At 42.2% G+C, this 12,603-nt stretch overlaps 1 protein-coding gene and 1 long non-coding RNA gene across 13 annotated transcripts in view; both read left to right on the forward strand.

Moving 5' to 3' along the window:
* Positions 1–3,200, forward strand: part of PPP4R2 (protein phosphatase 4 regulatory subunit 2) — a 28,675-nt gene extending 25,475 nt beyond the window's left edge. For all 3 annotated transcript variants that reach the window (XM_083795096.1, XM_083795097.1, XM_083795095.1), the window contains exons 8-9: positions 545–813; positions 1,394–3,200. In XM_083795096.1, coding sequence (XP_083651222.1) covers positions 545–813; positions 1,394–1,707 — 583 coding nt within the window. In that variant the 3' untranslated portion in view covers positions 1,708–3,200. The remainder of the gene's footprint in view (positions 1–544; positions 814–1,393) is intronic.
* A 3,304-nt stretch (positions 3,201–6,504) lies between these two features.
* Positions 6,505–12,603, forward strand: part of LOC310879991 — a 140,678-nt gene continuing 134,579 nt past the window's right edge. Inside the window, exons 1-3 of one of the 10 annotated variants that reach the window (XR_014571304.1) lie at positions 6,515–7,256; positions 8,039–8,200; positions 10,398–10,622. This is a non-coding gene — a long non-coding RNA (uncharacterized lncRNA). The other 9 variants (XR_014571305.1, XR_014571306.1, XR_014571307.1 and 6 more) reach the window with 9 other exon arrangements.

Consider the following 12,603-nt stretch of genomic DNA (forward strand, 5'->3'; position numbering starts at 1 on the left):
GTTTAAGCATTTTAAAAGGGAATGGCTTAAGTATGCATAGTTAAGCCTTAACAGAAGAATGTCTGCAGGAGGATTCCCTTGTGTGCTTACTGCTGTTTGGGCTGTCTAGGTAAATAGTAGCTGAAGTTTTCAAAGTTGTATTAACACATCTTGTAAGTGTACGGCATGTGTAGTAAAAATGTAGAGCGAATAATAGAGTTCAGAAATCCACAGTTACCATATTTGTGCCAGGATGATGAAGTATAACCAGACACGACATTTCATAAATGCTTGCCATTAATGCTGACAGTAGGAACGGCGTGTAATTTAGACTCGCCAGAGCAGTGTGATTGTTGTTTTCATCAACAATCAGGTGAAGCTGGAGTGATGATTTTGAGGTTTTGTCTTGTAATGAAAGAAGCAAGTTTTACTGTTTTCTTGTAAAGTGTTTAGTTTGAAATGGCTACTTTTAAAAAGAAATGTAACAAGCTACAGAATGTTTTTCTAAAACAAACTAACAAAAAAAGAAAACCAAACACCCTACAGCTGCTTTTGTTGTTTATAGTGAATCACCAGCATCTGAATCAGAAGGTGCTCAGAGCAGCCCTGTAAAAAATAAGCACTCTGAAGATGATCCTGCAGAAGCAGAAGAGCATGAGGTAAAAAGACTTAAATTTGACAAGGAAGGGGAAGCCAGAGATGCACCTAATCAAACTGCTTCCAGTGAAGTTTCTTTAGGCATGGGGGAAGAGACAGAAACATCCTCTACATCTCAGGATAAAGAAAAAGATGCTACTTGTGCCAGACAGCACTGTACAGAGGAAGAGGAGGAAGGTATTTCAGATTTTTTGTTATATTTGTTTGGTGCATTTTCCAAGAAGGGTGGATTTTTTTTGCAGGAAGCCTGTAATACTGTTGGGATTGTTGAACGTCTCCTGTTCTGGATTCTGCTTTGTTTTTTTACATATTCTCCCAGGATTCCTTTTAATAGTTATTTTTGTGGATCCTGTATTTGTAACGTGTTCCTTTAGATGATGACTGATGTATACTTGAAACAGTAATGATTTCCACATTTCCAGAAGACTAATTCTGAGGACAAATGAGGAAATGTGTGGAAGCAAGAAGTTATTTGTTGTTTTTTAGACTGTCTTTATCCACTGACGTTTTATTAAGTGAAGCTACCTATTTAATCCAAAATATGACTTTATTTTATGGTTTATTACTACAGTGTGGCTATCCTGATGAGGTCGGCTAATATTTTAAATCTTTTAATAAAAGCTGGGATTGTCACTTTTTCTTGTCCTTGTCTGTGTTGTAGAAACTTTGCTCAGCATAGCCAGGAATAGAAAGTAGCAGGGTTAAAATTTTCAGGATTAAAAACAGCCTTAGTAATACTGTCCTTTCACTGTTCTAGAGTCCTTCATGTCTCCCAGAAACACTGGTCCAGACAGAAAAGATCAAGAAAAAGACACTGAATCCTCACCTGTGAATGAAGAGAGCTCTGAGGAGAGCAATCAGATGGAGGAGTCTGATCAGTCTCGGTCAGAGAAGGATTCACATTCAGACAACAGTGAAATTAGTGGATCTGGCAGTAGTGGAGCTGACTGCAGTGAAACTGAAGAGTTAGGGTCATATGCTAGTGAAACTCCAGAAAATTCATCAGAGACCCCTATGGAAAACAGTGAGGAAGCCACAGAAGTTGCAGATGAACCTATGGAGCAAGACTAATTTAAATACACTTAGATGCAGTATTTTCCATAAGGCTCCGGTTTTACACTGTATAAATAATTTTATGTAATAAAGTGGACCTTTAGTTTTACAAAAAGAAGCAGGTTGTAAAATAAACTTCTCCATGGATCGAACCTTGAAAGAGTTGTACATGATAAGAACTGTGAATACCAGCTCCTTCAGGTCCTGCTTACCGCTGAACTTTCGTTTGGTCAAATCAGTGGTTTGTGTATAGTTTTTTTTATTTAGAATAAAAGTTTTTAAACTGGAAGGTAATTATAATTTTGACAACTTTTTTGGAAATTACCACACCTAGTTGTATGTAAGCAAGAAAGCTTTTTGTCTTGTCTTTTTCTGACAGCTATAGCAGTTACTTCATATTTTGGTTACAGTTTCAACATTTAACATGTGAATTACAGGGTTTCATGCTGGTTTCCAGATTTTTATTTGAATACACACTATGAAACCTTATGTTGTGTGTTTAAAATGTGTTACATTTCTCACACACATATGCACGCATGCACACGTATGTGTACCCTCACTGTTCTAAGGGGGAAATGTTATATTTTTCTGTTTCTATAAAAGATAAATACAGCAAATACTTTTTCTATAGGAAAAGACTAAGTTCACCTCTCAAGGCACTTTGTTTTGCCTCTGGGGAAGAAAAAAGGCAAATGAAATCTGGCCCATATGAAACCCTGGAAATATTGAACGTTGTTGAAAACACCAGAGTAAACACATTCCAAGAGAACTGTTCAGATTACAACACTTTTGTATACTTCTGAGGTGCCTGAGTGAAAGGATTTCATTTATTTATGAGAAAATGTGCTTTATGTTGAGAACGTTGTAATCAAAACATTAGCTTAAACTTTTTGTAGAAGAAATGTTTGAAAGTATGGTAAGAAAGTATCTCGGAAGAAATTAACAGGTACTTGCCTTCTTGAGTGCTTCTCAAAGCATTGTGAATATTATAGAGAAGTCTCAGAATTATTCTAAGGTATGCAGATGGCATTGGTATGATCACATCACTGTATTGGAAGAATTAATATATGACAGTAGTTATGTACCTGAGCTAAAAAACTAAAAGGTGTAGAGGTGCATAGAAATCGCCATGATTTGTATAACATTTTGGAAGTGAACTAAATATTTTTGAACATGCTACTTTGACAGCCAGTGTTACATTTTTTTCAAACCAGCTCAAAGCACAACTACTGCTTTACTCTCGATATTTTCCAGTTCCCATATTTAAAGACATGCAAGCTGCAACCTCCCAGTCACAATTACTGGCTGCCAAATTTATACCTGTTTCTTCAACTGTACCTTTTTGATATTTAGGATTTTTAAATTTCTGTAAAGTAGATTTTTGTAGATTGTAATGAGTGCTCACTGCCATTGTGAAACGGTATATAATTGTATAATTTCTGTGTGTAAACTGAATGCTTGGGCTTTCAATACAGTATTCATATAAAGCAATAAATATTAATGTTATGAAATACCTGAGTACATTTTTATCAGAATTGTCCCTTTTTGGTTTTAAACTCATACACCTGAAGTACAAAAATGACCTCTAAAATGCATGCTGATAGTTTCTTGTACTACATGGTATGCTTTGTATCATTTAGGAGAAATCTAGGTTTCAATTGTTACCAGCATAATTTGGCTCAGTTGGAATATTATAAAGTCATTTCTTGCTGACTTTACCTATCAAGTTCTAAGCAAACAGAGGATTCAGGGAGATGCTTGCCAAAAAAATAATAATAAAAAAAATCCTATTGAGATTCCCTTACAGAAGGAAAATTGTACTTTGAGTCATTTTCACTGTGCTGAAGGATTGGATGTGTATTATAAAATGAAAGGACTGAACCAAAATGTTGGAATTAGGGAAGTTTAAGAATGTAGTGACATTTTGCATTTCTCGTTCATTTTTTGGCGGGGAGTATTTTGCCAATGAGAACAAAATTTTAAATTTTCTAAGTTTAGAGATTTCTGAGTTTTTCTTTAGAATGTTTATTTGTGGAGATACTGTCAATAAACTTGTTCTTAAAGCACCTGTGACCCACTGATAAATTTGTTTCAGCAGCACTAGTGCCACAGTAATAAAGACTGGAAGAACTTTGAGGTATGGATCCATTTGTATATCTGCCAATAATTTTTTTTTTTTCAATAGCTAATAAAAACTGAAATAGTGATTTAATGTCACAGTAAGCATCTTAACACTAAATACGTACCTACATTTAAAGGCTGCATGTACTATTTTTTTCCCCGATTTGTCAGAAGCACTGTGTGCCACCGAATATACAGGCAGCTGCTTCTCAGGGTGAGTGGAGCCATGCTGTTGAATCTGTTTTCTAAATCTGGGTGCTTTGAGTTTTGTAACTACGTGTGCCACAGCATGTTTCTGTATACAGAGATTTAGACAGATTTGGTCATTCTGTTTCCATTCATGAAGGAAGTGTGTGGTTAAACCCGAGAAACCGTGGAGCAGGTGTTTTTATTGTTCACAGGTGTATTTCCTATTTTAAAACAAACAAAACTATTACATGGAGTTAGAATATAAATGTGATGGAGTTTACTTTTCAGACTGCAAGGTAAAAGTCAGCCCTAACCTCTGCTCTTGACAGTAGAAAACAAAACCACAGCAACTTAGAGAAGTTCATTTCCTGAAAGTATCTCTGATTTCTCCGTCAGCCTTGATTTTTAAACTCCACGAACCACTTTGAACTTTTCAATACTCATAGCTTCCCACTAGAGCATGTATTCGGTGTTTTAAGTATTAGGATGCTTATGGTGTTGTAGATACTAGCACGTTGAAGTTAAAATGTTCAAAGAAGTCCTGGAGTCCGACTCCTTCAGTGGGCGAAGCAGAAGTTGCTGCAATTTGGGGCTAATTTGTGTGCAGCCACCTCTGCTGGGCCCAGCACCCGGCCTGCTGGTGGCTGCTGCCCCGCCGCTGCCTGGCACCCATCCTGGAGGTGGCCAGGGCTCCTGCTGGGGCCGTGGGGCTGCAGGAGAATCTCACAGACTGAGGTCAGAACAAAGATTTATGTTCTTGGGTACGGCTGTCTGAGTTTGCGTGAAGCTTTGAGGCCAGGATTATCGCTGCTTTTTTGTATTGCTGAACAGGTCCTGGACAAATTTGGATTGCTTTTTTACATCCCCTTGGATCTGCTGCTAGCTTGAACGAAGTAATATATATATACATATATTTAATAATTAAAAAACTGTGTATAGAAAATTTTTAAGGCTAAGATAACCTCCACCTGTAGCAAAAGTCTCTGTTACTTTTTAAAACCTTTTAGCAGGAAACATTCCTAGCTGGAAAACAGACTTGGAATTGCACTTCAGTTTATGCATAGCCTAAGGGATGCAGAAAACTACGACCTGAAAAATACTTCCTGTTCTGCTTCAGTCAGTCTGTGAGAAATTTTACGTGTATTGCTGTGTACCCTCCGGATGGGCCCGGGCAGGGACGGGCCCGGGCAGGGCCCCGCCGGCTGCAGCCATGGCCGGCGCCACCTGGCGGTACGGGGCGGCCCGCAGCGGCCGCTGCTCAGGGCCCTCACAAGCCCGGTCACAGGACAGGATCACAGAATAATCAGTGAGTCCCTGCGGACCTCCACAGGGAAAAGGCAGCCCCTGGGACCCTGCAGCGAGGATTTCACTGAATATTTAAGATAAATTACCTTGGCAGCAAACTAAGCCGATATTCCTCTCCCACACTAGCAGGAACAAGCCTTCTGACAGACTTCCAACAGTTCCCCTGTGCGCTGGAAATCCTGTTAGTTTAGCCTGCCACCCCAGTTTTCTGCCTGCAAGACTAAACAAACCCCATCCTTCCAACCTTCCCTGATATTGTATGTTGCTCTGAGCCATTGCTCTTCTCCCGTTTGTCTCCCTCTTCCTTAAATTGCCAAATCCAAATCAGGGCACAGTATGCCAGCTGGGGCCTCCCAAGCACTGTGGAATAATGCCTCCCCTGTGTTGTATATATGTCTCAAAGTGATATTTGACTGTATTCAATTTGTGGTCCACCATAAGCTCCAAGTCATTTTCTGCCCAAGTTACTTCTGAGCCATGATGTCCTGTGGTGTGTATTTGATTTTGCCTTAAGAGCCCTGTTCTGCTCTTGTCTCCCTTCAGCTACGTCTTCCAATTTTTTGTACCCTTTCTATTTTTTTTAGATTTCTTTGAATTCTTGTTTCATAAGGTCTTCATAAGTGCCTCTCACCTCATTGTGCTCTGCCTGCTCTCTGGGATATTTATGCTACCATGCTATCTTGTCTGTAACACAGCTGGACCCAGAGCAGATACCTGCAGGAATCAACTGACCTTAAACCATGCTGGGAATAAGGACAATGAAGGGGGCTAATGAAAGCAGAAGGCCTGATCTTTATCTTAACAATCGAGCTCTACTTTTGCATCATTAGTTTGTATTTAGTCAAAAAGCACAGTAGGTTGTGTTAGGGCCTTCAGTGCCAGAAGTGTATTTGTGTAGCAGAAGGAGGGCTCGCGCTGGTGGGCTACCTGCAAACTGTGGTAGGCAACAGCTCCAACTACAGCCGTGTCGCTCCTGCTGCCCAGGCTGGTCTGATCCCCCACCGTAACTCTTACGTTTTCAGACAGTTTTAGCTCCATTCACCTCTCACTGTCACTAGTCTATTGCAGTAATCTGGTACAGGGATGCCCTGGGACTGCTTGGCAGCAGATCTACCAATGCTTGTGAAACGGGCCTTTGCAATGTGCTTGGTGATGTGACATCAAATGAACAGAGGTAGCCACCAGAAATACGTCAAAGGCAACACAAATACGTGGCAGCAGCTGCCTCTCTTGCCATGGGCTCCATGGTCCTTCCAGATGTGCCCCAAATGTCTTCCAGGTCCACTTGTTCACATGCCTCTGAACACTGATCACAGAAGAGGGACGAGGGAAGGGAGCTCAAAAGCAGGGTGGGGAAGAGGGGTTTTGTTGTGCATTTGCAACTCAGCCCTCCGTTTCTGCCCAGTTACCCTTACAACCGGCCCGGCCCGGGGCGGCGCTGCCGCCAGAGGGCGCTGCGGGCCGGGCGCGGCGCCGCCATTTCCTCACGGGGGGCAGCCGGGCCCTGGGGGGCTCCAGCGCGGCGCCGAAGGCAGCCGCCGCAGCGACCCTGTCAAAAATTACCCGCTGAGTAATTAAACTGACCTCCCCCAGGCCAGGAGGTCGGCTTCTGAGCTTGTCTCGTTTATTTGTTTATTTGGCTTTGCTTGGTTTTGGCCTCACAAACCTGGGCTGCTCGTACCGTTTTAAATCTTGCCCCAAACTTTAAGTTTGACGCTTTTGCAAACTTTTAGCCTGCAAGTGAAAGATAGGCGGCCTCGGTATTAACCCATGCCTCCAGGAGGTGGAGCTTTAGAGTAAATAAACGCTCCGATACAGCATTTACAACACAGAACGGGCCCTGGCAATGGTATAGGGGTACCACCCTGGGAGCTGAGTATTTCGGGAGGCTTTGCTGCTTCCTGGCCCACAGGTGGGAGGTGCTGTGTCTGCAGGTTACAGCAGGGTGGAAAGTAAATTCCTGTTTCTTCAAGCTGGACCAGTCCTGGCAAGGATTCAGCAGCAAGTGTGCTACAAGAAATTGAGGGAAGGGACACGGTGCACCACATCCGCACCTGGGGTCTTCCTCTTGACAGTCCCCCAAATTACGCAAACCGTTGCAGCAAGTGGAAGGGGTCTCGTGAAATCACTTTGAATAACAGAAAGCTTTTCAGCGCGATGTGCTGCCAAAAGAAGGTTATGATCTATTCTTTCTGCCCATAGTGCTTAGGAAAAGGAGTTATGGATTTAGAAGACAATTGAGAAAGAGGCCAGGTGTCAGGGCAGTTGTAAGTGATGCAGCTGATGCTACCCCTAGATAGTTTCTTTTTTATCTCTTATTTTCATTACCTAAAGCATTTTCAACTCTAGTTTCAGAAGAGATGTGATAAAGCTCAGTTGCTTGAGATGTTTTAGACAATTCTGCTCTCTCGGGTATTTGCCTGTCAGGATTGTTTTTTTCTTTTCCTGATGTTCTTCATAAACTTTATTTCATCCCATTTCCCCAAGATATACTTAAAAGTTTCCTGGTTCTTCTAGCATACGTTTTTAGGGGCCAAATCTTTCCCATTGGAGCCACTCCCCTCACCTGTTTCATATTTACTTTTATCTTTGCTTATAAATCAGTCCCAATTAGTTTGGGTGCTCTTTTCTGAGCTTGTGGGTCTGTGTTCTGTTTTAATAATAACTTGTACAGATGCTAAGGAGGCAGGCTAGCTTCTCTGTCAAGGTAAATGACTGTTTATGTGTGAGACAGAGAGACTCCTACTTTCTGCTGGCACCGGTTATCTCCTTGGGAACCTGAGCGAGGAAGGACTGTCTGTGTTTACATGGGCCTCACTCCATGCAGTTTCCACACCCAGGACCTTGCCTTCAGATGTGATGGTGCCAGGGCCCCCTCATCCCACACCAGTCCCAGGTAAATGACTGCACTCCACATCTTATTCTAGGAGTGATTCATGTAAGTTCCCGAACAACCTGGGAGCAGGATGTTGACATACGTCGTTTCCCAGCTGAAGTAACTGCTCTGATCACTGGGCTTTTGGGTGATGCCCAAACTTACTCCCTTTTTTTTTTTTTTCTCTGAACGCATACAACTCTGATTCTCCTGTTGTATAGGGAATAAATTAAAAAATCATGTGGACAATACAAAACTTTTGTTACTATGAGGCACTTCTTTCTATGTAATACTGTGGTTTACAACAAAATCTACTTTCAACAACAGAAGAAATGCCTTGCTTTCTTGGTGCTCTAGGAATATCAGAATACCTCTGTACCTCTCAGAGTCTTATCAGCTTCTTTCTACTTCTGTTCCTTTGATTATTTATTCCTTTCTACATTCTCTTTGACTTTCAACTCAGTCAAAGAGCTGTGCTTCATGTACCAAAGGCCCTCCTCTTCAGATCTCTCTTTCTAACTGCAGGTCCTGGCTGTCTTGTTTAAATATATGTACTCAGAGGGGTCTGTGTGTGGCAAGGACTAGAACTAGGTGCAGAGTCTTTGTTTGGAGATCTGGCAGTTACGCTGCTAAAATGGAAGTCTTGGCTATGTGATCCGTGCGTTGTTCTCTAAACACAGCAGTTCTGCATTACTGAGGTACTCTTGCAGGACTCCGTTGTTTCACAACCCTTGGGCAGGCTTTCTCAGAGTAAATACTCTCTGTAGGCCCATATAGTTGTCTCATGTCTTTGTGTCTGAACCTGGAGAATTATCAAGTTTGAGAGCTAAGTTATTCTGTAGTTGCTAAGTTGCTAGCTTTTAAACATGATTTTTTTCTTCCCGTCCATTTAAAATGTTTACAGTGGAAATTTCAACTTTAATATTACTACATTCTTGCAGGATTTTTAAATAATAAAATTAACTTCCAATTTAGGAACATAATGAAAAACATTAACTTAATCTTTGCATTTTTTTCTACATCTTTGTAAAAGGGTCAGTATATAGATGTTCCTTTTGTAATGCCTAGCAGTGTATCCTCAGACACTTTTAAAATAGTCACAACTTTCTACAGTTAACACAAAACTAGAAATAAAAAACAATTTGTCAATGAGAAAGCAAAGACTTTGAAAGCAACCCTTTTCTTCACATGAGTATGTAGTGAGGGTCTTCGCTGTTACCATCTAATTTCCATCAGCTGGGAGTGTGCCTGCCAGCTGGTAGCAGTAGAAACTCATCAGCCTCGCAGTACTGGAGAAGGATAGAAAGAGGCTGGGCTTCTACAAAAAACAACAATTTCTGTTGTTTCTGTAGGGGTAACGATGATAATGTCTTCTCCTTGAGCTTGTCCTCAGTGAAAATCAAGCTACTGTTTTTCATTCAATGAAACCTGCCTTTTCTGCTTTTGCCGGAATGAAAGCTATGTGATGCGGTGAGACGTGATGCATTAATAAACCGGCTGGGACACTAACTGAGCAGTGGGTTTGGGAGGAGAGGTGGGAGGGAGGCTTCTAGTAAGAATACTTTGTAATCCTGGGCACAGGGTCGGGTGCCTGGTGACAAAGGGGGGATTTTTTAAGCCTCCTCTCCTTGGTCATGGGGCACCCTGTGGGAAATAAGAGGAAAGGACTGTGGAGGTGGTCTGATGAAGAGCATCTGCTCTTCAGTGGGGCTGGGGAGGTGCACCCCACTCTAATGGGGAGGAGAGAAGAAGTCAGACTCTGAAATTACTCCAGCTGAATTTGGGCTGAGTAGTTCTGGTCCGGCCAGACCTTCAGATCATGGAAAGATCAACAGCCCTCCCCTCAGTGTTGTTTGAAAATGGCCCGTCGTGGGTGTTAGCTGTTTGGGCTTAAGCCGCTGCTGTCTTTTAGGAAGCTGCAATAGTTTAAAGAGTGCAACATCTTGAGGGAGCAGTATGGCTTTGATCAGCTTTTGTTAATGAGAGAAGGAACACAACCAATACACTTGCTTCCAAACAGAAGTATGTTTTCCTCATGAGACATTAGCAAGCAATTTTGCAGTGGTTTCTCAGGCCCAGTGCGGGACTGTTGCGTTACCATTGGGTTATGCAGAAAGTAACAAGGTGACCTTGGGGAAGTGGAGTGCGTTTAAAAAAAAAAAAGTATGAACCATGTGGCTACCATGGAGCTTAAAATAAATGTTTTGATGTTGTGCAGGTGAACTGAAAAGCATAGGCAGAGGAACAGGTGAGCTCTCTTGCCAGCCATCTGGTACATCTGTGATCTCCAAAAGAGCTGTGCAACAAGTGTCTGAGCTCGCTGTATGTGACCTGGTATGGCTGCACAGCCAGGAGAAACAAGCGTCTGGCCATCGGGCGTGATAGCACGACCTACCCTGTGTGCTCCTCGACTTCTGCTGCTCTGTGTGCCTTCCTGGCCTGGGCAAGTACTGTATGGATTCGTTCTTTTTATGTGGCATTTTGCTGTCAGACCTGGCTTTGATTTTAGTGTTATTTTTAACTGTGACTTTGGTCAGTTCCTAACATGTAGGAATAAATAACCAGATTTTGCTCTTTCCAACTGAGCTGTGAATAAAACAGCTCATCTGGGATAGCAGCAGCTTCAGCTTGCTTGTACATCCTGAAACAAACTGGGTTTGATCTGTGAACCCTTAGAGGGGTCTTAGGTGTGAGTCCTGAATTCTTTTTCGTGGGGTTAATTAAAAGTCTGAGAAAAGTCAGCCAACCTCCTGTGGCTGAAATGATTTCCCTATGTAGCACCTTCTGCAGGGATAAATCTCTGTTGCAGATGTATCATTCTTCTGCAATTAGTGGCAGATTGCTAGCTGCTGTGTCTGGCACTCCTGTGCGTGCTCTCCATCTGAGAATGGAGCTGAACCACAGGAGCTGCTCATGCGAGGCTCTGGCCGCTTTCATGCGGTAGGTATTTGCACTCGTGGGTGCCTAATGCTGCTGTGGAAACTTGCAGGGTGATGCCAGGCACTACTCAGCTGCACTTCTGTAGCAGTCTGCTTGGGGCTTACGCTGGTACAAATGCATTAGTGAATTTATCTTCTTCCATCAGGCTGCCTGGTAGAGTGAGTGCTTTAGGCAGGAGTCCGCGGGAGCAGGTGCTGCTGCAAGGTCTCTGCCCTTTCCCACCAAGCCCTGGAGTTCTCCACGTACACAGAGCTGGAGAGGGCAGGACAGTCAGCACTGGACAGCTGTTAAGGGCAGCTGGTAGTAAACTAGCACTTTGAGCGATCGATGGACAGAATCTGAGAGGTCAACCGTAAGATCTTTGATCAGACACTCACAAGAAGGACACACTTGACAGGAATGCAGGATTAAGCCGAGTAAAAGTAGCTTCTAAAACTTTCTCTTCCTAGCAAACTTCTCTAATGCAGAGCTCCGAGCCTTGACATGTTTTATGATTTGTGATTTGTTCTGTAATACAGAGCAAATTCTTTCCCCCTTTATACAGCTGTATTTAAGAGAATTTTATGCTGCAGCCTCCTGGTTTTAGAGGTGATAATATTTATTTGATGGGGAACTTGGCTGACTGTGGCTGTGTAGCCTCATTTTTGCTAGCTAGTTGTTACGCACAGCAACACCAATGCCGGGGTTGTGCTTGTGATGGACTTGTGTACATCTGGTACTTTTTAAGCCTGTGGAAAGACCGTGCAACTTTTTTTTTTCTTTTTTCTTTTTTTTTTTTCCTAGTGGCATTATTTAAACTAAGAAGTGTAAGAGAAACTTATGATGTGGAAAGCAGTAAGACAAAGGAAAGGGGAAACTGGAAAAGGGGAGAAAATGTATAGGTAGATCAAATGGTTTGTGGTGGAGTGGGAATCCAAACCTCTTACTTTTGAGGAAAGAAGGCTTTGCTTCCCAGAACTCAGAGAATAAAACACTGTTACAACATTACCCTGTCCTTAACCGTCAACTGACACGAGGCTGTTCAAAGGATCTGAATTTGTGTGTTGTTTGCTAATCTAAACCTACTGCAAATGGATGAAAGAGCTGGTGAGCTTCTTGTGTGAAAGGTTATTCTGTAGCTGAAATTGCTTTAGGTGGCTCAGCTGTATTTTGTCAATAAAATGTGCCATCAGTGGAAGAATTGGCAGTAAAGTAGCTTCTGTGTGCTTAGCCATGGAGAGCACGTTTGAAGGGCAGCAATAGAGTTTTTGGTAGATGCAGTCAGCAATTGTATCATTACAAAGTCTGTTTTCTGGGATTTAGAGTTTGAATGTGTTTAATTGCAATGGGCTGATATGATTTACAGCTTGGATGTGCTTTTCTTCGTCTATTTTGGCTACTTTCTAGTGAGCTCTGTGTTGCATATGAGTTGCTATGCTAGAGGGAGTTTGGTGGGGGGAAGAAAACAATGTGTTCCTAATATATTAATGTGTGTGTTAGGAATG

This window comes from Anser anser (genome assembly GCF_964211835.1).
Source record: "Anser anser genome assembly, chromosome: 12".
Lineage (NCBI taxonomy): Eukaryota > Metazoa > Chordata > Aves > Anseriformes > Anatidae > Anser > Anser anser.